Source organism: Haplochromis burtoni, unplaced genomic scaffold (genome assembly GCF_018398535.1).
Source record: "Haplochromis burtoni strain Fernald_Lab_line unplaced genomic scaffold, NCSU_Asbu1 Contig_114, whole genome shotgun sequence".
NCBI classification, from domain to species: Eukaryota; Metazoa; Chordata; class Actinopteri; order Cichliformes; family Cichlidae; genus Haplochromis; species Haplochromis burtoni.
In genome coordinates, this window is record NW_024582475.1 from 73849 (window position 1) to 100526 (window position 26678).

The 26678-nt window shown below is 40.6% G+C and overlaps 1 protein-coding gene across 1 annotated transcript in view; it reads left to right on the forward strand.

Moving 5' to 3' along the window:
• Positions 1-185: 185 nt before the first annotated feature.
• The window catches only part of fkbp16 (FKBP prolyl isomerase 16), a 32914-nt gene continuing 6421 nt past the window's right edge, over positions 186-26678 (forward strand). The window contains exons 1-3 of the mRNA XM_005928669.3: positions 186-2645; positions 2871-3040; positions 4086-4174. Of these exons, the coding sequence (XP_005928731.1) occupies positions 2204-2645; positions 2871-3040; positions 4086-4174 (701 nt within the window). The 5' untranslated portion in view covers positions 186-2203. The remainder of the gene's footprint in view (positions 2646-2870; positions 3041-4085; positions 4175-26678) is intronic.

The window sequence follows — 26678 nt, forward strand, 5'->3', positions numbered from 1 at the left end:
TAATATATTATATATATATATATATATATATATATCTTGTCTGACAGTGGCGTACACGGAAACTTTAAAATTTGAATAATTGGTATTCAGATAATCTTCATTTTAAATTTAAGTAAATAATACAATATTTATTGACGTGAGAGGATCTGGAACCAACATTTTTTTAAAATTATTATTATTATTATTATTATTATTATTATTATTTCCTTTAAATCTGGCTAAAAACTAAAGCAAGTATTAAAGAAATTCCGAACCAAACTCCTTACATAAAAACATGTGTAGCCTATCTTATCTCCATATGGCAGAAATCAAATAAGCACTTTCATTCATTTCTTAACAGATAACTTACTTTAGTTGCTGATTAAAGAGCACAGCCAGCTCTTATTTACCTATACATATTAGCCAGTTCTCTACTTGAGGGTTTACAAACTATTTGTGAAATAAAAGTGTGATCATAAACCACTTAATAGGGTGTATTTTGCAATGCTTCAGATTTTGGTATTGCTGTGTTGATATGGTAAAATGATAAGTGGGAAATAATTTTACAGTGATCTGTTATTGAAACAACGTCAGTGGGTTATTATTTTCTGGGGGGTTTTCTGTTACATTAGCAGAAACCTGATAGCATTGTATTATTACCTGTGAACGATAGTGTTGTTGCCCCACAGCCAGAGGTTCCTGGATTCAGGCCAGGGCGTTTTTCCCAGCGATTGAGCTCCCGCACCCATGGGCATTGTCATGAAAGGGATTTTAAATCCAAAAAGTTTCACTTCCTAGTTTTTAAAAAAAGAGCAAAATAGTTTATCACACTTTTTATTATGAGATAAATCTAATTGGAAGTGTAGAACAAAAAATAAATCTCACTTTTCCAAATATCTTGCTCCCATACATGTTTGGACAAATGCTTTTGGGCCACACCTCATAATCTTCAAAGTCAGAGTTTTTCAGTCTTGTTGCCACAGTTGTGTCAAATCAAGCACCTTAGCCATGCAATGGGCATGATACTATAACACAATGCAACCAGTATAAGTCAGTTTCTGAAATGTCTTTTCTCTTGGATATTCCATGGTCAACTGTAAGTGGTATTATTACAAAGTGGAAGCATTTAAGAACCACAGCAACTAAAAGGCACAAAGGCACAGACCACGTAAACTCGTAGAGTATGGTCACTGATGTAAAAGTTGCCAATGCGCTAGTGATTCAATAACTTCCTCTGGCATTAACATCAACAGGAAACTGCACCAGAAGCTTTGTGGCATGAGTCAATGGCCAAGCAGCTCTTGTAGCTGTAATATGTAGACAGCCCAGTGCTTTTACTCATGTAGTGTATATATGTTGTGTTGCTTTAATGTAAATCTGCTGTTGGCCTGGGGTGTAAAGTTAAATAGCAGCTTAAAAAAATCTGGCTTGTGTGTTTTAAAGATGAAACATTTGCATATATTTTCTTTACAACCATGACAAAAGCAAACATCGCATGGAAAGTGTGATGGATAAAACACTGCATTTATTTCCATTTCCAATGAATAACTGTGACTAAAGCCAAATGGATTGTGCATAAACTGTAATCCACGGTCATCTTTGCAGCCTGGGTGTTATCACGGGTCATCTGTGAATCCTGTGACACTTCAGCGAATATACAAATCTCCAGTGCAACTTGGGGTAAATTAAGTGGGAGCTTGTGTCTGCTGAGAGCTCATTGGTAGATACTGCATTCATGGAAACTGCGTTATGGAGCACAACGGTGAAGTCATTAAGAAGCTTACAGACGTTCTGGCAGATTAGGTTTTTCTCTTCTAATCCTGTAGATTACCACTGCACAAGCCCTGCTGGCTGAGAGTGCGTCGATGCGTTGCAGTTTCTTTACATTGATCATTTTTGTGTGTGTGTACTAAAGTGTCATCACTGAACTACGTAGACTAAGACTGATACGAGCGGAAAAAGGACAGGTCAAAGTGCGCCAGAAGTACCGAAAGTAGGCATGGGACCAACACTTTGAAAAAACCACCGATGAAGCTAGGATTTAAGGATCTGACCTGGATTTACTGAAGCGCAACATGGATTTTTGTAAATATTATTTGAAGGAGATATTTTGTTGCGCTGACACACCATAGTTGGTGAACAGAACTCCTAACCTACACCTAAGGAACCACTGGGTGAACAACGAGGATCATCTCTTTTGGAGGCCCATGCTCTCTGTAGTGAAATGGAGACAGAGCCATGTTGTGAAGCGCATAATGACCCTGGAGTAACGGCTACAGATTCTGAGGTGAAGGAGGCAATTTTCGGACTTGTTGATGGAAACAGTCTCAGTGAGCTGCCCCGTGCGCCTGCAGAGGAAGGCGAGGAGCTGTTTGGGAGTGAGCAGGCTGAAACACAGAGAAGTGCAGCAGAGAATAAAGACACTGAGATAAAAAGCCCCTCTGATCCTGAGCAAGAGAGTGGGGAGACAGGATGCAAGGCAGTGAAGAAATTCAAAAAATCAAACAGTTGGAAGATGGTAAGATTTCAAGACCCATCAACAGAAGATGATGTGTTGGAGAGGGACAGCTCCACGGAGAGTCTCTTTCCTGAATATGCCACACAGGAGTGGACTTCCACAAGCTTTGAAGACCTGTTCATGGCAGAAGATTGGACAGAGATTACAGGTAAGATACATTATGTGTTGGTAGGAAATCCTTTAAAAAAATTAATAAATTAGATTTTATAACCTTTATCTGTCTCATATAGTTTTGACGACAAACTAAAACAAGTGACCAAAACGTGACCGAGCTAAGGCCCGGCCTGTTTGTGGCTGTTTCTGAGCACGTGTTTACCCACAGCAGATTAACCCCATTTCCCTCTGCACAATCTTTTCTTCTTTCCTCACGCAGAGGACCGGCTGTTGAGGAAGAAAGTGCTGGAGCCTGGGACTCCACAGGGCCCACACCCTGCCTGGGACCAGGAGGTTACTGTAAAGATGCAGTGTGTCCTGGAGGACCGCACTGTGGTGGAAAAGGACTGCAAGCTTGTCTTTGTTATTGGCGAGGGAGATGTGAACCAGGTGAAAGCTTTAAGCCTCTGCCACAACGTGTGTTTCTGCATTATTGAGAGTGTGTATTACATCACACTTGTTTGTCTCTGTATTACATCACACAGTGACGGATAGAGACACAAAAAGTAGGTCAGGAAATCTCTCTAGCCAAGCTGCTGAGTCCGTGAGCTAACATCAGCATGCTAACATGCCCATGCTAACAGGCCCATGTTCTGAGTGACTCAGAACATGGGCCTGTTTGTGATTAAAACAAAAGAAAAAAGAAAAAAACAAAAAGTGTAGTCGAGGTCAGAAGCAAGAGCCAGGCAGAAACCAAAAATCTGGAACTGGTTAATTACTACTTAATTACTGCTCATAAGATAATTACAGATGAAATAATTTGTTGCTGCGCTGCTAAAATGAGGCAGAATCCTCTTGATGAGGTTCAATTAAATTCAAATCAGTTTTTTCTCATATAGCACCAGTTCTCAACAATAGTCAATCAAGACACTTTATATTGTAAAGTAAAGACCCTAAAATATTAGAAAGAAACCCCAACAATCACACGATCTCCCATGAGCCAACACTTGGTGACTGTGGGAAGGAAAAACTCAATTTTAACAGGAAGAAACTTCATGAGATAGCTATTAGTTATATAATCATAAAAAAAAAACAGAATTGCTCACCGACGTTTTTCTGTCTTATTTATTCAGAAGATATTCTGAGCTATATATGAATAAATAATAAACCAAATGTAAAGGTAAGCCATCCAATAAATATTAGACTTAACCATCAACCGCTTGTGGTGGCACAAGAGGAAACCTCAGCGGCACACGAGTAAAATTATTGCTTGTCCTCTAATATCAAAACAACCAAGTCCAAACGAGACCTATAAGACCAACCAGACAGACTGACATTGACAGTCATTAAGCTAGCATATCGGAAAACCAGGTTCAGATACTTGGAGTTCATCATCTAACGTTGCAGTCAGTTAGAAGAAGCAGACACTGTCTTTTGTGTAATTCAAATAATACGTACTCAATCCTCTAAATGACTTGTACTTTGAGACCTGCAGGCCTTGGAGGAGTGTGTCATGTCCATGCAGAAAGGAGAGATCACATTACTGCTAACAGATTCACAGTATGCCTATGGACTTCTGGGAAGGTAAGGACTTTCCAGTTATTGTTGTTTGATGATAATGTTATGAACTAATGAAATGCAATGAAACGGAAACAAGAAGTGGGCTGTTACCTTTTTTTTTCAACATGAATGACAATTAGATATCATCCCAGTTAGCCGCCCAGACCTCTTGAACCTGTTGCTGTGGGGGCGGCCTGGTTATCCAGGGGTAGCAGGGTTAATGGACCATAAACAGGAGCAGATGGCTTCCTCCTAACAGCCTGCAAAGGCTGCCTATCACCGGTGCGTTCACAACATCCCGACCTATGGGAGCGCAGCGCTCACGTTATGGCCACTGGTTTGGGTTTATAACCTTTACACCATTAAAGAGTCAGGATAAACACAGAGGAGATTGGTGTGTCACTGCAGAAAACCCGATTGTTTATAGTTTAAATGTTTGTTCTAGATAACCTGAACACGTGAGAATGAGACAGTAATGCACCACAGTGATTAGATGAGATTGTGTATAACACCAGTGAAAAGACTTAACGAAAACATATTAGCAGATGTTTTTAATGCGATTTGTTTCCCCCTGCATGATGTTGCTGTAACATTTTTTCCGCACAGCATTTTATTCCATATTAAGCAATTTCATAAAAAGTAAAATTGTGTCCATTAATTTAATTCTAAAAGCCATAATGTGAGCTCTGTACTAATGTTTGAATAGCCCCACACGCATTAGAGCAAATTAAAGATTATTAGACAGTGGCTCTCTGACTGGAGAGTAGTAACAAATATCACATTTGTCTGCATTTTTTTCTAGGTGTAAATCATACTGTACCATTAACTGAGAAGCTGTAATTCAGAGTAATTCATAAGAAAAACATCTATACGCCCCAAAATACTATGTATCAGTGAAAGACTGAAAAAGGTTCAGTGAACTTTGTTCAGATTTACTGAACACAGTGTTTTTCCCCCAGTGTGCGTGTAGGTTATAATGAGTGCTGTACATAAGGTTCTGTTTGTGTTACGGAGATATGTGCACGACATGATGTGTGAGAGGTAAGGACGAGGAGTGTCTGAGGTGTTGTCTGGAATCTGGCCCAGCGTTGTGCGTGCAGTAAGAGACAGCAGGAGGTTAGTTAATGATTGTTTTGATGGAGCTGATTAGGGCTGTGTGCTGTGGAGTCAAACTTATTTGTGCCTAAAGGTAGACAATCAGAGCTTCGTGCTGGTTTAGATTATATTCGTCTGTCACTAAACTAAATATTTAGTGTGACGTTTGAGAATTTTAGTAGTGTGGCATGTTTCAAGGGATAAGCTTGTACCTGCCTGCGTAAATTTAAGCAGCAACAGATGTCGTGTTTCACTGTAGACGTGATGGCTGTAAAATATAAGACAATGAGGCTAAATCTCAGCAGCCTCTTTCTGTTTGAAGGCACATTGCTGAGTGGATTGAACTGTGTTAGTCACCTGTTGCGCACAATGCCACTTCACCGTTGTCTGCAAGAAGGGTGCCAGTGTGATTCAGCACAGGGCGGTGGAGTGGTCTTTAGTTCGGAGTGTGGGTGATGGGCTGGCTGCAGTGTCTAATGTGATCATGAAATGCAAATGTGAATATTGAAAAGAGGTGAACACGAGGATGATGAAACGCTGGCAAATGTTGGTAGTGTTTAGCCACTTGGTTACAGAATAAAAGATTAAGGAACGCTGACGTTTGTCCTGTGAGAAAGAAAAGCTCAGAGCCCTTTAAAGACTACAAGTGACAAAAGACTTCATCATGTTCGCCTTTTTGTGGAACAGAAGTGTGCGTCAGTTCTGTTCCCGCTGAGAGATGCTACTTAGTCAGAGACACAGACTGCATCCCCTCAATCAGCAGGTCATTATCAGAGAGGAGTGGAAGCTAACATCTGTTGATCTCTTGACGGGCACTTTAGCATTCATAAAACCTTCAGGAGCCGGAGCGAGCCTACCTCATCTGTCCTGCGTAACCCCAAAGTCAACAACTTTATCTATCACCAGTAGCTGCTTTCGCTGCACGGCTAAACTCGCAAAAGGAGGAACTGTAATTTGAAAAGTTTACATTATGCACAGCACATGTATTTTTAGCTCTGTCTCACTGTGAAGAGAGTGCACCCTACGGTTATTTTGGCCAGCTGTCAACAAACATAAACAGAAGGTTTAACACTCGTGTTGGCACCAAAGGTGTTGGCGTACGTTTACTCCTGGCATTACTGAGAACTAACTCAGCGGCATACATGTTAAAGTGGAGTTAATTAGACCACTGGGAAGTGTCAGAGTTAAATTAATAGTTTTATCCAAGTCCAGATGGACAGTGCCAGCCAGCTAATTATTCTAGTTTTGCAACAATGTGTTATGAGGGTATTGTGTGCTATTTATCATCAATCCATGTATTGTTTATTTGGCACTACTGTTCAGCTTATTATTATTACAAGTACTTATTAAAATAAAAAACAACAACAACTTTAAATTTCTTGGTTTACAAAATAAAACATATTAAAACAAACTTTAAATAGAAATATTAACAGCATGGACGTGGTGCAAAAGCCAAGCTTGGATATGATATGTCTACATGATATGTACACTCACCAGCCACCTTATTAGGTACACCATTGTAATATTGAGTTGGAGCTCTTGTTGCATTCAGAACTATCTTAAGTCTTCATGGCATATATTCAACAATGTGCTGGAAACATCCTACAGAGATTGACATGAGAGCATCACACAGTTTGTTGGCTGCCGTGATGTGAATCTACAGTTGAACCACATCCCAAAGGTGCTCTGTTAGATTGAGATCTGGTGACTCTGGAGGCCATTTAAACACAGTGAATTGTAATGTTCAAGAAACCAGTTTGAGATGATCTGAGCTTTGTTACATGGTCTGTTATACTGCTAGAAGCAGCCATCGGAAGATGGGTAAGCTGTCATCATGAAGGGATGACATGGTCAGGAACAATAGTCAGGTACTCTGTGTTTTTAAACAATACTCAGTTGGTACTACAAATAGTGCCAAGAAAATATACCACACTCCATTACACCACCAGCAGCCTGAACTGTTGATACAAGGCAGGATTAATGCTTTCAGGTTGTTTATGCTAAATTTGACCCTACCATCCGAAAGTCCCAGCAGAAGCTGAGACTCATCAGACCAGACAACGTTACTGTGATTCTTTACTATCCAGTTCTAGTGCATCTGTGCAAACTGGAGCCTCGGATTCTTGTTCTTAGTTGACCAGAGTGTTGGTCTGCTGCTGTAGCCCATCTGCTTCAAGGTTTGATGTGTTGTGCATTCAGAGATGCTCTTCTGCATACCTTGATTGTAACAAATTGGGTTACTATTGATAAGATAAGATAAGAGTCTTTATTGTCATTGCACAGCCACACATAGTACAATAGTACAATAGTACAATGAAATTGGAAAACTGTCCCACGTCGGCACGTACAGCACAAAAAATCACGACACATCACAACACAACACAGCAACTTATGTAATAAAAGTAATAAAAAGAAAAATAAGTGTATGTGTACTGCACATTGTTATTATTGAACCTTGTTATGAATATAAATATTATTATTTTTATTGTTGTTACCCCCCGAAAAAGTCCAGGGAGGTAGGCAATCAGGTTTGCATTGATTAGGGCTATTGCCCTGTTGTAAAAGCTGTCCTTGAATCTGTTCGTCTGCGACCACAGCAGCCTGAACCTCCTGCCAGACTGCAGCAGCTCAAATACCCGGTGTCCTGGGTGTGTGCTGTCCTGTAGGATGCTGCGTGCGCTCTTGAGACAGCGAGTGCTGTAGAGGTCCTTCAGGGAGGGAAGAGGATGTCCAATGACTTTTCGGACCATATTAATGACCCTCTGAAGTGCTTCCCTATCAGATTGGCAGAGTCAGACCATTCTCATCTGAGCTCTGACACCAATGAGGTATTTTCTCTCAGACAGAATTGGCATTTACTGGATATTTTCTCTTTTTTGGACCATTTTCTATTAACCCTAGAGGTGGTCGTGTGGAAAAACCCACTATATTACATGTTTCTGAAATGCTCCAACTGGCCTGTCTCACACCAACAACCATGCCACTTCACTTTTCTTCCCCTTTTCTGATATTGAGTTTGAATTTCAGTAGATCATGGTAACCAACAGTGTAGATACTAAACTCAGTTGTTTGCATGTGGTCAGCTGATTAGATATTTGTCAGTATTTAGAGCACTCATCAAACATCCCTTTTCTGCTTTCAGGCTAACGAATGTTAAGATACATTCATATAAACTTGGCAAAGTGGCACTTAGAGTTTAGTTTGAAAATAATCCAAAATTAAAATCTTCATTTGATTTCCAGAATGAATTATTATAAGTGTGGTCAGATCGACTCAGTTACCATTGGGGTTTTATTATCAGTATGTGAGTTATACCATCTCCTGACAGGACAGTAAAGCATCAAAGTACACACATAGCTAGAAGATTGTAGTGTTCTGAGCGAAGGGGCCAAAATCCTATTTTACAATTTTAAACACAGTTATCTGGATCAAAAAAAAATACAAAATAACATAATTAGTTCCTTCTTTCTCTGCTCCTCTTCATCAAGTTCATAAGAGAGAATGTGAAGTGCAAAACGCAATTGCAATACACCTATGAATAGCCACTAAAGGAAGGGCAGAAGAACAGGAGACGGCTATTGTCAGTTTCTGAGGAGAGAAAAACAAACAAGTGGAGGGGAGGAATCTCCTTCTCTTTGGCCCCAGGGGATGTGGGCTTGGTAGCTTCTGGAGCTTTGCTTACACCACCTTTACTCTTCTGACTTTATTGTTGGAAAGGTGAAAGACCCTTTATAAAGCTTCCGTTCATGAGAAAGTACTGTAAGACTCACCTTAATAATCATTGTAATTTTGTAATATATGGATCTCAGTGTGAGTGCAAAACGTTTTTCCTTCTAATATCACACTGGATCCGACTGAAGAATTGATAAAATCCTGGACTGGTTTCCTCCAATATTCTAAAGACTGAGAAAGGCACTCCTGTCTGACAGTAAAGGGAAACTTTGTTACTTTTGAACAACAAACTCTGTTTGCAAGTCTTTGTGAGTACTGGAGCATGTGTGAAGAAATGTTCATTTGGACTCTTTTAAGTGTAAAGACTGTCTCAGGAGATGTTGCTTGAAGCAGTGTTGCTTAGGTCTGAAGACTACACGCTTCCAAACAAATAAATCAAATTGCTCTGTGGGTAATTGGTGTGCAAGTTTCGACACAGAAGAAGAATCTCTGCTTGATTTTCATCGGTTTCCTTGAGATTGTCTGTGTGACAGTGTTGTTGGAGTGCAATGCTGGCTTGGAAGAGATGGGAAATATAATAAAATACGAACAAACACATAGTGATGTGAAAAAGTATTTCACCTCTTTCTGATTTCCTTTTTTCCTAATTACACATTTCAGATAATCAAACAATTTTAATATTAGTCAGAGTTACCTAGAGTAAATACAAAATGCAGTTTTTAAATGATTATTTCATTTATAAAGGGAGGAAAAAGCCCAGCATATCAAAATTACTCAGTTATGGTCAGATTTCATGATTTAACAATAACTGGGAGAGCTCCAAGGAGAAAACCACAGCCAACCAAAAAGAACACAGAGCCTCATCTCACATTTGCCAGAGAAACATCTTGGTGATCTTCAAGACTTTTGGGAAAATATTCTGCAGACTGACGAAACATAAGTCAAATTTTTGGGAATATTTTACTCCTGTAACATCTGGGGTAAAACTAACAGCATTTAATTAAAAGATCATTACACAAGCTGTCAAACATGGTGGTGATAGTTTTTGTTTGAGTTATCTTTGTATTAAAATTTGTTTAATGATCTAAAAGATGTAATTGTGGGGGGGAACAGCTGTTTACAGCACTTTATTTCTTAGTCTATTCCTATCTAAGCAGTGCTGTGAGGCTAAACATCTGTTATAAGGCTTTATTAACCTAACACGCTCACATGCTGATATTAACAACTTTCCCTACTGTTCTACTTAGCTGTAAACACACAGTACAGTTTGTGCTTATAGGGATATCATTCACTTTCCAGGTTTCTCATCACAATATTAATTCAGTTAAAATACCATGACCCAATGATACTGTGAAGTGGTGAACTGTCTTATGCTTAATTTATGCTACTAAATTTGCTGAGGTTATCTGCCTACAGAGAGCCTACAGAGAGGAGTTTTCAACCACCGCAAACATATTTTCAAGCTGTTTTCCAAAATCTCACCTGTGACATTCACCAGGAATAGGAAAAATGTTTAAAAAGGAAAGAAAAAAGAAAGCGTACAGCATGAAAAGTCAAGATAGTGGCTGCAGTGGACACTAGACATTGTTTTTAACACTCAGTTTCACTTCAGCTCTTTGTGTTTTTATAATGTTGCTCTTCTTGACAGCTGTTTTAAGGACCTACAGAAGCCAATAGACCGGTTATACCACACGTTTTTGACACTACTGCCATCTGACAACAGACACTCTCTGCTGGTAGACGGGCTGTCCGTCTTCCTGTGCACAGACTGCCCACACACTAACCCTGCTGACCCATAATTTCCCCATTAACCAACATTGCAATACTGTGAATGAGTACTGACAAGCTGACGCTAGCAGTGATGTCACCAGAGATCAAGGAATGTCAAGGATATACAGACACTTGATGAATTAACCTTTAATGACCCCAAAAGAGTGGGACCCAAGGTAAATTTTGAGGTGACTAATTGAAGTGACACCTGGGAATGAAGGACGGCTTAAATATAACCGGTTATGTAATATATAAGTGGGTTTGCCATTCAAGTAAAGCTTGAAATGTTCACCAGTGACGATCTAAAAAACAATGGACAGTGAGCAAAGTCTATAAATAGCATAAGAGACACAGTTAGATGGCTATTAAAGTCTACCAAAGTATTTCCTGCACACTTCATTTCCTGTTTTTAATCTAACTGTTACTTCATGTTAAGCCTCAGGCTACTCACTCGGACATACGGGACATCCAGCCTTTGTAAAACAGATAAAACAACTTGTCAGTTTTCAAGTGTGTGCATGTGCGTGTGTGACATAAAATAACAAATATTTAGTTGGAACAAACAGACAGTATACAATGACCGTTGAAATAGCACTCTGTTTGTTTGCATTTTTGAAGATGTTAAGCTAAGTGTGGAAATCTTTTCCCAAGGCCTCTGAGGCACACCCATATCCGACAGGGGGGGAAGCAGACAGGTGCCAGCGACACTTCTTTAAGCAGGAAAGCGCACAGATAGATTCACAGTGATCAAGCCTGATCAAGTCTGACTGTGAGTAAGGATAGACGACTGGCATAGTGGCTTGTTCATGTCCAAAACACAGACAGAAAAGCAGTTTGACGTGTTCTGTGTTGCAGGAATAATTAAAAGGGTGTTGTGTGGGATTTATGGCCATGCACTGGTGCCAGTTTTAATGGGTCTTTGGCTAGCTAGAGACAGGGATTACAGGAATTCAGAGTAGTCAAACTTGCACACTGGAGTCCTCTAAAAAGCTCACAGTGGGCAGCTATGATGACACTAAACATAATTTGAATGCTGGTTGGTTGAAATGTTGACTTGAGCAGGAAAGGAAACAACATCAAAGGTCACCACGAAGAAGAAGAACCTCAAAACATCAAAGCTCAAAAAGAGAAGTACAGACCCAGTTTTGGACACATATGAACTTCTGGTTTCACTTCACTAAAAAATGTTATTTTTCCTCTGTGACTTGTGTGTCCTACCTGACAGAAGCTAATCCTTGAGATGAGCCAAACAAGAGACATACTTTTGACACCGCCCCCACGTGACAGTGTACAGCTCCATCATGTAGACTACTTTGTGCAGCGCCTATGGACCACCAGCATGCTCATTTGTTCTTTATGCAAGCTAATCTCTCTTCCTATCACCCACTGTAACAAGACACGGCCAAGAACTGGCAGTTCTGCTTTCCATTACATTAGTTAGTTGCCAGCAGACAGGTAGGATGACTCACTTGCCACGCAAGTGCACTGGTGTCTGTCACTTTAGTGCACACAAGCTCACCTCCCCCGTCTCTTTAAATCTAACCATGTTGTCCATTCAGAAAATCTTTGAGGTGGAGTTCCTCTGTGTGACTCACTGTGCAGAACCAACTTGGTCAAATGAATAATGTGACCTTTGAGAAGCTCCTCTGTGGAAAACCCGTTTACATAAACCATTCATCTCCACACTGGTGTTTCCACCCTGTGCAAAATTAGTTAGGCAAACAATTGGCTGTTTGGTATAACTCACAGTACTATGAGCAACTTTGTGCCTCGCTTCACTGTTTGTCATCAGTGAGGGATTCCAGAAGCAGATGTGAACAAGATGAACTTTTGGCTTCACTTGTGTCACGTGACCTGAACAAGTTTGACTGTAGCTTTTGGTCTATGCGTGTGTGTCTGTGTGTCCCTTTCCCAGCAAAGAGACAGCAGGCTGACTTGAAACCACACCCAGTCCTCAGGCTTCAGGAGCAGACCAGCAAGCACTGACAGCTGTAACACGCTCTAGATAAGATCAGGCTCAGCTTTGAGTCGGCATGCCTACTTCTGCTTGTAACAACTGCCCAGTAGATTGTGGCTTTAACGTATCAAACTTAAGCTAAAATTAAATCTGAACTGAACTGACCTTTTGCTTTTCCGTCTGAAATCTAGATGATGAAGTTGTTTTGGCGCCGCGAGCAGTATTTTGCCACTCAGGCCACTGTTTGAACTGTGCATGTCCTTCATCTAATCTCCCTGAATGTTTACCTTTTTCCCCTACTGCTAGCAGGCTTATCTCTCACATCGACAGCCTGGGTTGTAATATAGCACTGCCCTCATTTATATCTACTTCTGCTTTCTGTGGTCAGGCAGGGGGTATTTAGAGGGAGAGTAAATCTCCTAAACTGAAATGTTCTTTTATTGAATTTTAGGTAGACTGTTTATTTTAGAGCAGTAAGGCCTGGTAGAGTAACACTGGTACTGGATAAGGATTTATAATTCTTGTCTAGTTTTAATCTTACAGTGCTTATTTTCAGCTTTTTATTTATGGTTGCTGGTTATTGTGTTCCTCTTTTATCCCACTTTGATAGGCCCGGTTAACTTGGCACTGCATTTTTTCCCCTTAACTCTACTTTTGCTGTGGTGTGGTTTTTCACAGATTTATTATTCTGCAATTATGCAATTTATACCTAAAATATTATCTGAAGGCCACAAGAATGATCCTTGTCATGACGGCTAAAAACAGTGGCGAAAGAAGTAATCAGAGTACATAATTTGGGAGTAAACAAACAAAGCCTATATATACACTCAGTGTTTCTCATCAAAGTAAACTGTGTGAATTCTTGAGGCTGGATTTCCAGATCCAGTTCCATAAGCCATCATTTGTTTTATTTTATTTTATTTTGTTGGATGCAATGCTAGGTAGCTTTGAGATCAGTCTCATCCATAGTTTATATTTCATAGTGCATCACCAAAACAGAGTGTAGTTTTAATTATTAATTGAAAATGTAATAGCAGAATTTGACTCACTGAAAAAACACAGTAAGAGTTTGTCTTAGTGGATGCACTGTGGGGATAATTAAACACATTAAGTCATGTCATTTGTAAGACGATTTCATAAAATTTGCATAATGACTGAAACTAGTACCACTGAACTCACTGTGAATGGTACTCATGGCCATTGATCAGTGGGCTTTGATCAGTGGTTGATGATCAATGGTCATTAGAATTTGCATATTAATGATCAAGGAACTGACCTCCCAGCCCATTGTTCCTTCAGTCGTGCTAGTTTCAGTCATTATGCAAATGTACTGTTAATAAGATTGGGGAAACCTGCAGTCAGCTGAGACTGAAGAAGTCACTTAGATGAGTGACGAAACATTTCTCCCACTGAAAATGCTACGTCCAGATGAATCAACTTTTGGGGAAACTATAGCTCTATTTTCTCTGTGACTGTCATCAGCCTTAAGCAACCACTCGCAGCCACTCTCCTTTTTACCTCATGTCCCTCATTTTTTGTGGAATAGCCTCTAGGCCTGTGTGGCTGGGGTCTTATAAATTCTTCATGGCCATATTAGTACGTTTTTTGTTATCACATTGCTCAGGTCCAAAACAAACACAGGAAATAGAAAAAAAAAGATTAATTATAACTAAAACTTAAGCTTTCAAAAATTTATAAAAGGACAAAAAAATGATCAGCAAATGAACATTTGGCTGTGGCCTCTGAGATGATAAAATAGTGATTATTTTATTCATGTGTTTTTGTTATTACACTGTATTAATCCTCATCATCATCTCCGTAGCTAAAAACTGGTTTTTACCCAAACATTTCCACCTAAGGTAAAACTCTCCATATAAACTATATATCCCATTCCCACTACAGAATACGGTTAACCATGGTACTCTTCTTGAGAGGGACGTCAATATCTGTACCTGCTGACCAACCCTCATATCTGAAATGTTACTCTCCTTGGTGTCAAAACATGATGCCTGCACTCAAACACCACACTGTTGGTCCACTGTGGCCTTAGGTATTGTATGCTGTGTTGAACAACCACCATATTACAACAAAAGCCTGTTTTCCAGTGTTTGCTGTGCAGGGGGACATGAAGGACCACACGTGAGACAGCTCTTCAGCCCCACCAGCACCTTTTTTACCACCCATGCCTGCTGTCTACAAAACACACAGATGGAGAGGCACAGAGATTAGTGGAGCATGATAAGGACTAGATGGCTGACCAAACCTGATTTTAAAAGCAGCTCGTGGTCAACTGTGCTGTATGTTAGCTGTGTGAAATTTAAATTAAGGGCATTAAGCCTTGTGAAGAGGTCAGCATGCTTTAGATGACGAGCATCTAAAAGACACGGTCTAAATTACTAAGGTTATTACTTCTTTCCTCTTTGTATGACAACCAAGTGATGCTGTCCAGAACAGCTATAACTGTTGCTGCTGATGTGGTCCGATGGCATGTCATATGCCAAACTTTGTTTAGTGGATACACTGGTCTTTGTTGCTTTGTATTCATGGCTGCTTTCAATCTTCCTCGTCGTTCTCTCAAACACAGAACCTGCCTCTGGGATCCTTTGACTTCCAGGACCACCCTGTCCCGCTCGTCATTTGTGGCTCACAAAAGACACTTCCTATTATGATTTTACAACTTGACGTTCACATTTAAAACTCGGAAAATTACAGCTCTCCTGTGGAGTGAGCTCAAGCAGGCTGATGAGGGAAAACACACAAGAGTGGCCACTTTATACGTATGTGTTCATTTGGAACTGCAGCAGAATGGAAGCAGATGGGATACTGGAGGGGGCAAGCTGTTTCTGACACTGCACACACATACACACTGCATAGGTGGGTTAATGTTTAAGGTACCATGCTCTCTGAAGGCTGAGGCAGAGAAGACAGTGTGCCTGTGCAAATCAGCTCATGCAGTGGTTGTCAGTAGAGAAATGTGCTGCTGCTGCTGTGAAAGGATGTGAGGTGACGAGTGCAGCCGAGGAGCTCAGAGGAGAGATCTGTAGGAGAGTGACAAGTGGCACTGGTGTGTGTGTGTGTGTGTCTGTGTGTTGAGGTGATGAAGAGGTACCGTCAGCGGGGACGTGGAGCATGACTCATCGCACTGAGACGTCAGCGCACCGTCATCACACGTCTGCTGAGGACGAACTCCCGCTGACGTCCTCGCTGCGAAATCAAAATCAGATGTGCAGTCCTCGAGCTTAAGGGATTAACTCAGCCTCATTACGAGATCTCATTATAAATGAAACAGTCTCTGTTGTTTGATAGCACTGATGGGATTAGCCGCACTCTGATAATGTTTCATATTGTTATTCCAGATGGTGAAGGACAAAACAAGTGAGCTCATGTGCCAAAACAATGCATTATCCGCAGAGGAAAACAAGTGTGTTTGCGAATATAATAGGAGCATAAATGGCTTGGAATTCTTTGCAAATGTGCTCGTCTGTGTTTGTTTTCTGAGAACTCTGTGATGAGAGGGACCTGTCCCTTTTCCACAGGCTCAGGTTGAGTAAAGCCAAGCCCTTCCTCTTAAGAAATCTGGATGTTTTAGTCATGATTAACGCTTCAGGTCTCATAGTCGACACAACGAGATGGAGGGAGAGACAAAGAGCCTGCAGACACGGGCTGCTCCTCCATGACAACCTGACTAATAGGTCAGGAGTTCGGGGTGCTGCTTTTCATTCACAGGCTACACAGGGAGGCACAGCTGGCTGCTGGTAAAAAGAAGCTGTGGCTTTAATTGGTTAGATTATAGAGACACACTTATTGAGGCAGTCATATTTCTCCTGGACACCGAAGTGACAGTGAATAATGGCCATGACGTTGTTGTCTGATGTACACACAGCACACCTTCAGGAGAGTCAACATGCTTGCTCGTAAATGACTCTTTAAACACGTCGAACATGGAAAAAAAGGCACCAAGGCCAGGTGTAGCTGTGCACAGGTGCACGGGGGAGCAACAACCGCCGATTCAAAGTTACATCTTGTTTAATAATGAATCGGGGGGAGCGTGATAGCTCCTGTCTGTTTGTTGTGCAAAACGATATTGCAGAAATGGTGACATTTTCTCGGCGGGCGTTATCTGGTTTCGGCACATGCACATTTGACAGTTCAGACTTAGAAGGGAAATTAATTTCTGATAGCTATCTCTTTATGACATTTATTCCGTGCCCAGAATGTCACACATAAAGCAACTAGAAGCTTGTCATCAAACATTAATGTTCACAAACACAGAGGGAGGCAAACAGGAGACCTCATTGAATGGTAATTAACGTCTCACCCATATTTTATGCTCAAATCACATTTTCTGGGGGGGAAAAGGGAAGAAAAAGGAATTTTTCGATTTGAATGGAAGTTAAATCATCCAATCAGGAAGCATAAAACGCTCGGGCTCCGCTGAAGTAGGCAGACATTTATGTGAAGTGTAAGAGTAATGGAGGAGGAGGACTTTCATCTTTCAAAGAGCAGGATATTTTGGCTCCTTCCTCTGAATTTGTTGTGAGCTTTGAAGTTCCAGTGTGAAATCCAAAACTGGGAAATATTTGGTTTATATAATCAGTAGACATAATGTCTGCCCAAAGAAAGAACCTGGCTGCCATCGCTTCACATTAACATCTCAGTGGATCCACTGAAGCTAAATCTTAGAGCCTTGGGCTGCCTGAGAAATTGCCTCTTGACCGGAGCGTGCACACCTCCGAGATAGCTGCTTGTTCATATTGATTGATTATGGACTTAAGAGTCAATCCAGGGCTAAGATTTCTTCTGCAGATAACAGTGAGAGTGATTTAACAGATAATGACTTGCAGTGGTAAATTTCACAGGGAAACAGATTGCATCCTCCCCAACACTCAGCAAGAGCTCTGAGCCTTTTTTTAGGGGCTGGGGGTGGAGGGGAATAATTCATCTAGATGCTGCCACACATCAGATCCTCAAAGCTGAGAGATTTCAGATTATTGCATAAGGTAGAAACTGAAACTTCCTGCTCACCTGTGAGTCAGAGAAAAGGTGTTGTTTTTGTTGCAAAGCTTTGAACTTTCTTCACTCAGTCATTGACTGCAGAGAGCTGGAGCTCGCCGGTGTCCTATTGCGGGGCAAATTCGCTCTTAGATTTTAAGAGCAGATGGATTTTTATCAAAAATACATTTATTTTAATGGGTCAATATTTCATCAAATTTCTAATTCTTCACATTTGCTGCAAGGGTTTTCTTGCTTTAAGCGCCATTAACCGTTTGTTTAGAAAAACACACACACACAAAAAACATTTGTCAACTGAGATTTCAGCTGATGTTATCGTGGTCGATTCTTTCCACCACTGATTGCCGTCTTCTTTGATGATAAAGCCAGATATGTTTTAGGGAGGGCCTGCCATATGATTGAAGAGTGTCTTTCGGTTTCACAGTCAAATCTGTCCCATGCTTCTGGTGCCTGTTTTTAAAAAGTAAAAATGGCAAAGCTGAAAACTCTTAGCTTCAGGCTTTAAAAACTGGATTACATGAAACCTGTTGGTCCATTTTTATGCACATTCTTGACCACATTCCATTTACGTTAGGTACTTCCAGGATTCTTGTTATTTGGAGACTGACTCTCCTTACTGGTACACTTAGTGAAAACTATAAGTCACGCATACTGTTGTTACTTCCTGCTATGACACGATAACATTTCCTTGTATATGTTCCATGATGTGCAATAAGTCGTGGCTTTTGATGAATCTCTCAATCCACTGATCTGCTACACCAGCGGGATTACCTGAGTCCTGTTATTGTCTCACTCTTGTCCTGCACTAACCACTGCAACTCTGTGCTGTTTATGATGCTTGCTGGTTATCTCTCTCGTCATCTGTTTGCTCAATACTGAGTCAGTTCAAACAACTCTAAGCAATGAGTACATAAAAATAGTCCTCATCATTAAAGATTCACCATAACCCTGAGTAATTACTTGGCAGAGGAAGCATTCAGTAGGAACATTATTAGTGGAAACTGAGATTCATGAAACCAGAAAACAATGTTCAAATCGTCTATTGAACAGTTTTGGTGTCCACTTTTGTCCAATTTTGCTTTGAATTGTTACAATTTGTCTCTCCTTAGCTGACTGCAGTGGCACCCAAGAAGTTTATGGTCTTGTCCTTTCAGAGATGTCCTTCTACAGTATGTGCCTTGGTTATTTGAGTTACCGTTGACCTCTGCTCTGAACTCTGACATTAATAATGTGTTTTTTGCTCAGAGAAATGACGCTCACTGGAGATAAATCCTTTTTCATACCAATCTTTGTAAATCCTAGAGATGGTTGTTCAGGAAAATCCTAGTAGACCTGTCATTTCTGAACATCTCACATCTGCTCATTTAACTCATAGATGGTAAAAACATGGACGTAGCTTTTCTATAGGAGAAATGAAGCCAATGCAAAAGTGTTTTAGACTTTTTTAGGGCACCAGATGGTGGTCACAAAGGACTCTCAATTTATAGAAGTCTATTAAAAAACAGCTTTCTGTCTTGAACTCTGTAAAGACTTACCTTCTGAGTTCACTGACTAACTCAATCTTTTTGGTTATTTTTTAAGTCTATTTTGAAAATCTTAAGCTCTACTTGAGAGTGGAGGATTAGCTGTGGTATAAAACCGCACACTGATTGGCTACAGGTTAGTCAGTCACAAGTCCGGAGCAAGCTCAGACCTGCTCTGTTTTTTTGCAACTGAGATGGCAATTAGGGAATTTTTTTCTTGAGGCTCCAAAACGGGACTTCAGGAAACAGTGGATGATGTCACGGTAGCTACATCCATCTTTCATACTGTGGTCAGGTCAGGCAATGACAATGATACCATGTTCAACGTCACTTAAATGGCTCTTCTACCCCATTCTGATGCTCAGTTTGAACTTCAGCACATCATTTTGACACCTTTAATATATGCCTAAATGAACCGACCTGCTGCCATGCGATTGGCTGACGAGCAGCTGAACAGGTGTACCTAACAAAGTGACTTAAATAATGGTTTGGGTGAGTTGCAGAAAAAAGAAACATCTCTTTTACTGTATAAAATGAAAATATTCCAGTATGCAGTAAATTTAAACATAAAAGCTGAAGACCTTTTTGTAGGACACACTTGCACGGGTGGGACCTGAGAAAATCCTAAAAAAGAGATTTGCTGGCAAAAAAATCCAAAATGTAGCCAATGTTAATTTGCGTTAGATATCAAGGACACAACCTGGTTATTTTTTCACACGTTACAGTGTAACCAGTGGGATCTTCGCACGTAAACTGCACTGGATATACTGATGTTTGCATAGTTCTGTTGCACTCGCATCCTCGTGTCATTTTTACAGAAGGTACTAGTACTGACATTGACCCATGCCAGGCAGATAATTACAGGACGTACTGTACTTTCTCTACTTAATAAAGTTGTATAACCAAATGATCCTCTGGAGTCTCTCTGAAACGACTGGACAAGTACCCATCCCTATGATTAAAAATCCACTGTATGCCCTGCAGGTAGCCCAGAGCTGAGATGAGATTCATTTTAACAGGCCTAAGTAGAATGTGCTGTAGCTTATAAGGGGGCTTTCAAGGGGCTCAAGAACCAGTATGCAGACAGGAGATGTCTTTGATCCCTGTGAGCACAGTTTCATTGGTTCATTCTTGGAGGAGGAACTAAAAACAAACAGGAGAGGAGAGTGCATGCGGCGGCAGCAGCTGAAAAGTCTTACACTGGTAGTTTGGTTTCTTGATCTCTGACTGTAATATGAGGCTGTTTTGCTGCAAATTAACTAGTGCGGCAGCAGGCGAGGAAAAACAGCTGCGACGTCTCACCACTGCCAGGATTATAGCTAAGCTTCTTTGCGTGGCTGTATTGATGCTGGCTGTCCATCCAAGAGTCAAAACAGGCTCCGCACAGACATGTTTTCACCACCGGAAAAAATAAACAGCCTCATAAATCCTCGTGCATTTTGCATTATCATACCACCTGCACACTGCATTTATTACGGTATATTGGACGGTTGTAACCATAGAAACCAGGATGAGGCACATCGCCGTCCTTTCCATCATTTATGGAGCGCGTGACGTCAAAGTGACCACTATTTTTCCTCTGAGGGAGTTTTTCCTTTCATTCGGAGCAGCCAGGGGTCTGCATGACAGATAACAGCATGAGTCAGCTGCACTATCAAACACCTTAATGAGGAAGTTTGCTAAGCCACATGAATCAAAGTCATCTATAATGAATTCATACTCGCCTCGTGACACAAGAGGGAAAAGCGCATCCTTATCTCACTCGCATTCACATGAGCACGAGAAGTGTGGAAACATTTCTGCTTTTAATCTGATCTGCAGGCCCATTATGACAAAGACAACCGTGTCACGCAAATGCCACACAGTAAAGTCACTGCGCTTAGAAGCAGACAATGTCCTCATCACTGGAGATAACAGAAATGGGATATTCGTGGAATTTCTGCTGAGTATATCGGTGTTGTTGCTGTAACATTTCAGCATTTCATTCAGTATGTAAATTTTGTAAGAAAGTCTATTTAAGGCGTTAACTGCTTCTGTGACACCTAGAAATTTGATCCCTCACAGCCTCGGGCTCTGTCCTGCTGCTCCCACCCAGAAAACCTTCCTGTATGTCTTCTCGTTGCTCTAGTTTTGGTCAGGCCTGTAGAGTTATTTCTCTGCAACACGTTTTGAAAATGAGGAACAGATTAAAATCAGGCTTTTGTTTTTAAATAAACGTATAACTGTACAAATAACAAGATCCTTTATAATAAAAGTGATCGGCCACAATACAAGGGAGTCACAGCAATAATTTTTAGTTACTGTCTTAAACAGCCAGTCCAAATTACCATCAGCATAACAGATTACAAACACTTCCATCAGCAGAGTTAAGGAACAGAAACAAACAAATATGGAAACACAGAAACTTGGTCAATCAATCAATCAACGGCTTTCATAGCTTAAAAACAAACAAGTTATGTGACTTTTGTTTGCTATAAGAAACCTCTTGCATGATGAGATTGTGTCATTTGCCACTTCAGTCCAAATAAATGTCTTCATCACAACTTTCATGAGAGTTTGCACAACTAAACATCTTCTAACTTCATGCTATTATCATCGACTACAAAGGATGGGTTTAACTTCTGGCACGCAGCGATTTGTTGACAACATTTTTGAAGTCGTTTTTAATATTGCTTTGTAATCCATCGCCATTTCGATTCTCTTGAATGTAGACGTGACCAATTTAGAGGACAGGGTGCTGGTTAGCTAGCTAGCTTGGCAAGGTTGATCTGCAATTAACTTTGATATTATGTAAGATTATATCTATTCTTAGGGGGGAAAAAGGGTTAAAACAAAGTGGGCCTATCAGAATCCACTTTGTTGTACTTAAAGTGTCTAAAAGAACAACAACGTGTCAGCAAGACAAAATATCACTCACCTTCCACTCAAAATGGCTGTGGCCTGAATAAAATTCCTCCTCCTTATACAAAACTAACAGTTTTATACGATTACTGATCCATACATTCTCCCACCCCATTATCTGCCTATGTGGCTTTTTCTCCCGTTGTTTGGTAGGAGGAGCTAAAGTGGCTCTTTTGATGTTGAAGGTTGCTGACCTCTGCCCTAAAGGATGCCCTACTTCATCCGGTTTTTCTCTTAATAGGACCATAATTCATGAAATTAATATCATGGTGGAATAAATTAAAATACTAATAAAGTCAAAAACTCCTCAGAAAAGAGTTTGTAAAGCGAAAATTAATCTCATTTCGCAAAGAAATTTGACTTCTTTTTGAAAACGCAGATTTTTCTATGCGTTTGCACCTTTCGTCCACACATAAACTGCGTTTTCTGTCACTGAAAACGCAGATTTCTAAAAAAGCCTGCCAGGGTGGATATTTTCGAAAACTCAGTTTTTGCATTTACGTGTGGACGAGAAAAACGGAGAAAACGCAGCGTCAAAGGTGTGCGCCTTTTTTGACGTCACACTGTGCGCCACGTTATTGTTTCGGTGAAATGAATTTCTACAATACTGTTAATTGTACTCTCTGCAGTGTTTAAATGCTTACATATACACACACAGTTACTGTCCCTCCACACATACCACTCGGTTCTGCTTCTATGCCCCATCTTTGTTTACTATTTCCCACCGAGGCTTCTAGACTTCTGATTGGCCAACATTTCTGCACGGTTAGGAATATATCGCCACCTGTTGCTTTGGCATGTTCCTAGCAGTGTTTTCCTTCTGCGTTTACGTGTGGACGGGATTATTTTTTAAAACGAAAATGGAAAATCTCAGTTTTCAAAAATACCCGTGTACGTGTGGACATAGCCTTAATTCATAGAACACCAAATACACAGCAAAACTCGCTGGTTCAGACTACGTGGCTACAAATCTTGGGTGAATAGAGCGTAAAACAGACCAAAGAACCTTTAATAGTTAAATCTAACTTTTAGCTTTGTTTAGTTCTATAGAACACAGGTCCCCAACCCCCGGGCCTTGGACCGGTACCGTTCCGTGAGTCGTTTGGTACCAGGCCGCGAGAGTTGATGCTCAGGTGTGAAATGTATGGTTTTTAGGGTTTTTTTGCGTTATTGTGTTATCGTTTTTATCGTTAACTCGGTTTTCCTGGGTCTTTTCGCGTGTGTTATGAATAAATCTTCTTTTTTTCGGTACCGGTACTAGTTTTATTTTGTTGTATTTATCCGCGACACCTTAAAGGCCGGTCCGTGAAAATATTGTCGGGCATAAACCGGTCCGTGGCGCAAAAAAGGTTGGGGACCGTTGCTATAGAAAGTGCAAAAAATTTGCAATTGTTACACCATTACACTTCAATAATTAATTTATTTATTTATGACCCTAGTTTCTCCAACGGCAACAGAGAGAGGCTGCCAGGAGTAAGCGGAGGGGGGTGTTGACTCTGCAGCTCACTTTTTAGGAAGTTAACCTGGGCTGTAGTTACAGGTTCGGGTTTCACTGGGATCTTGCAGCGAGGCCGCACCCCGTCCAACAGGCTCTGCTTCCTGTTTGCACTAAAAGGACCCTTGGGGCTCATTGGCTAAACTCGGCGTAGTAGCACACTGGTGTGGTGCTAATCATCAGTGACCCGTATGACACTTTAAACCTTATAGATCTGTAAGCAGCCTGTGTTCTCAGATTACTCTCAACATCTCGAAAGTCATGTTTATTTTGTTTAATGCCCGAGCCTGTGCGCGACTTCAGTTTCATTCGCAGGGTAGCACATCACTTGGAGTTAGTAGAGTGTTGATGTGGCACATTCGGTTGCCACAGTTGACGTTGAAGCAGCTGTGTGGCTGCAGCGATTAATAAGAGATGAATCATCACTTCCCAAATATTGTGTCTCATCCTTTGTGAGTCATGAGCAGCAAAGTGTTTCTTCTGTCTGAGAAAATTGATCTCTAATGACACATGAGTGAGAGGTTTTAACTCTGAACAAAATGTTCGATTCAATGCGGATCTCTTTGTAGGCCAAACAAAATAACTTCTTTCTTTCTTAAATGAGATACTTAGGTTTATTTTCTATTCTCGGTAGAAACGAATCCAAATCTCTTGTAAAGTAGAAAAAATATGTGAAGCAGCTTGAGCTAATTCTGTGATAGGCTATTTATAGTTTTAAGAACACTTTGCTGTTTACTGTACTATGCACTGATTTGCAAGTCTATTCAGTATAGAGCACTCAAAAGTCCACGCTACATAATGATGGATTATAATAATGATGCACATAATGATAAACTGATTCTCAGTCGCTGCTCACTGTAACATTTATGTTTATCATTATCGTCCGCAGTGGTTCTCAAACTCAAAGCTTTATAATCCACTTTATTAGATACACTGTGCTTGTACTGAAGCCTTAATTCTTCGTGGCAAAGATTCAACAAGATGCTGAAAACATTCCTCCGAGATTTTGGTTGACATTGAATTAATAGGGTCTGTAAATCCATGGTCAGAATCTCCCATTCCAGTATACCAAAGGTGTTGGATTGAGATCTGGTGGCATTTTAGTGCTATATTTGGCTAGAAAGCCATACTTATTGTAATAAACTAATGAGACTCAGACTTTAAAAACAGATTATAAATTCTGAGTCTTCATGGTGACTAAAAGAAGTTTAGTTGGATGTACTTTCAGATTGTGGTGGTTAATCAGTGGATTCAGGGGTGAATTCCCACAGATCCCCTTTAATCTGGAACCGGGCACGTTAAGGTCGGAGTTTGCCGGTCTCTGCGTGAGTTATTGTTATATGTCAGGCGCTATTACATAACACACAGTCTGGAGATTGTGTAATATTTTTAGATAAGAGCAGAGAGAAGCAGCTACAGTAAGCGTACAGACAGTTACAGTATGTGCGGTGCAAACTGATGGTGTTACATTCTTCCTATGCCTACAACACACATGGCGTGAGCGGGATATGATTAGAAAGACCAACATTACAAAATGCAACACAGGCCATGTGTTTTTCAAAAGCTCAACTTCTGTCTCTGCCGTTGCTCTCGGACACCTGCTGCACAATTCAGCTCTGTGCAGCAGTATGCAAAAACAGCTCATTGAGGTTAAATAATTAAAAGAGACTTCTAAAAGAGTTTTTTGAGATGTGAGGGCGGGGATCTGGCTCGAGTTTCTGAGGGCTTGGCTCAGATGCTGGTTTTACACTCCTGTGTGTCCTGCGATAGTGGATGAGGTCTCCAGAGAGGGGAGGTGAAAGGGTAATCCGATCCCACCTGCTGACACAGCCTTCCAGGATAAGGCCGAGGATACAACTACAGGTCCGTTAGACAAAAAGAAACTGTGCCACTGACGCAACCGGTGTGAATATTTAATAACCTAATTTTAAAGAAACCCTTGTATTATCACTTTGCAGTAAACAGAGGCTGAATGGGGGTCTGCAGGAACACCTTTGTGTTGTGATCTTAATTAAATACTTTTGCTTTTGGTGTTAGTTTCTATTATTGTTTCATTGCTTGTCGTATTGCAGTCGTTTCAGAGTGAACCTTTAAAAACGTAGCCTTCTGTCTTGGCTCTCTCTGTCTCTTTTTCTCCCTCTCTCTCACTCTCACACACACACACACACACACACACGCGCACGCACATGCACACACACCCAATCTGAATCAGAGCTTCCACACAGAAACTGATAATGGGCCATTGTGTGCAATGTGGTCATAGGAGCCAGATGATTGAGAACCAAATTAACTTTCCTTCTGAGTGACTCTTGAGTGAACTGAACACATTGACAGCTCCAGAGTTCACACCAGTGTCGAATTCTGGTCTATTTAAGTGAACCGGGGTCTCTCAGGCATCTTTAAAGTTGTTGCTTTTAAGGTCTATGACCTGTTGGATACAGTGAAATTTAACACACGCTGTACTGATAGCGTACCAGCACAGAGAGAGGCATAAATATCAAGTCAAATATCAGAAAAGTGATGACAGTTATTTACTACTTTGTGTTCATTTATTATAAACTCTAGTGTTCAAAAGAGGTTATAATAAATGAACACAAACTGGTAAAACTTGCAACAAAAAAGATAGCAGACTGATCGTCACTTTAATTCTGTAAAACCTGAATCATTAACTAGTTGCCTGAAAATTCAAATTTTTTGAAACTGAAGTGTTTTTGGAATTAAATTTGTATAACTTTTGCTCAAAAGTTTATTCAAGTTTTTCAGGTGTCAAAAACTCACAAAACGTCACGTATCAAATATGTCACACTTGGGCCTACGGGGTTAGGGAATTTACCATGTGACCAAAAGTGCCGTATAAGTACCAGCGTTTTTAACATGCACCGGTGTAAGCCACAACTGAAAATCTTGTAAAAATAAAAATCTTTCTAGCTGTGTCTGTGTCTTTAAATTTAAGAGCAGCATTAGGGGATGAGAAGTGATGCTTTTGTTCTTGTTGGAGAGTTTGCTATAAAGATAAAACACAAGCAGTGACATGACTAAATAATCCTGGAAGCTAAGCACCAGCTATCAGTTCAATAACTAGGTCACAGAAACTTTCCTTGA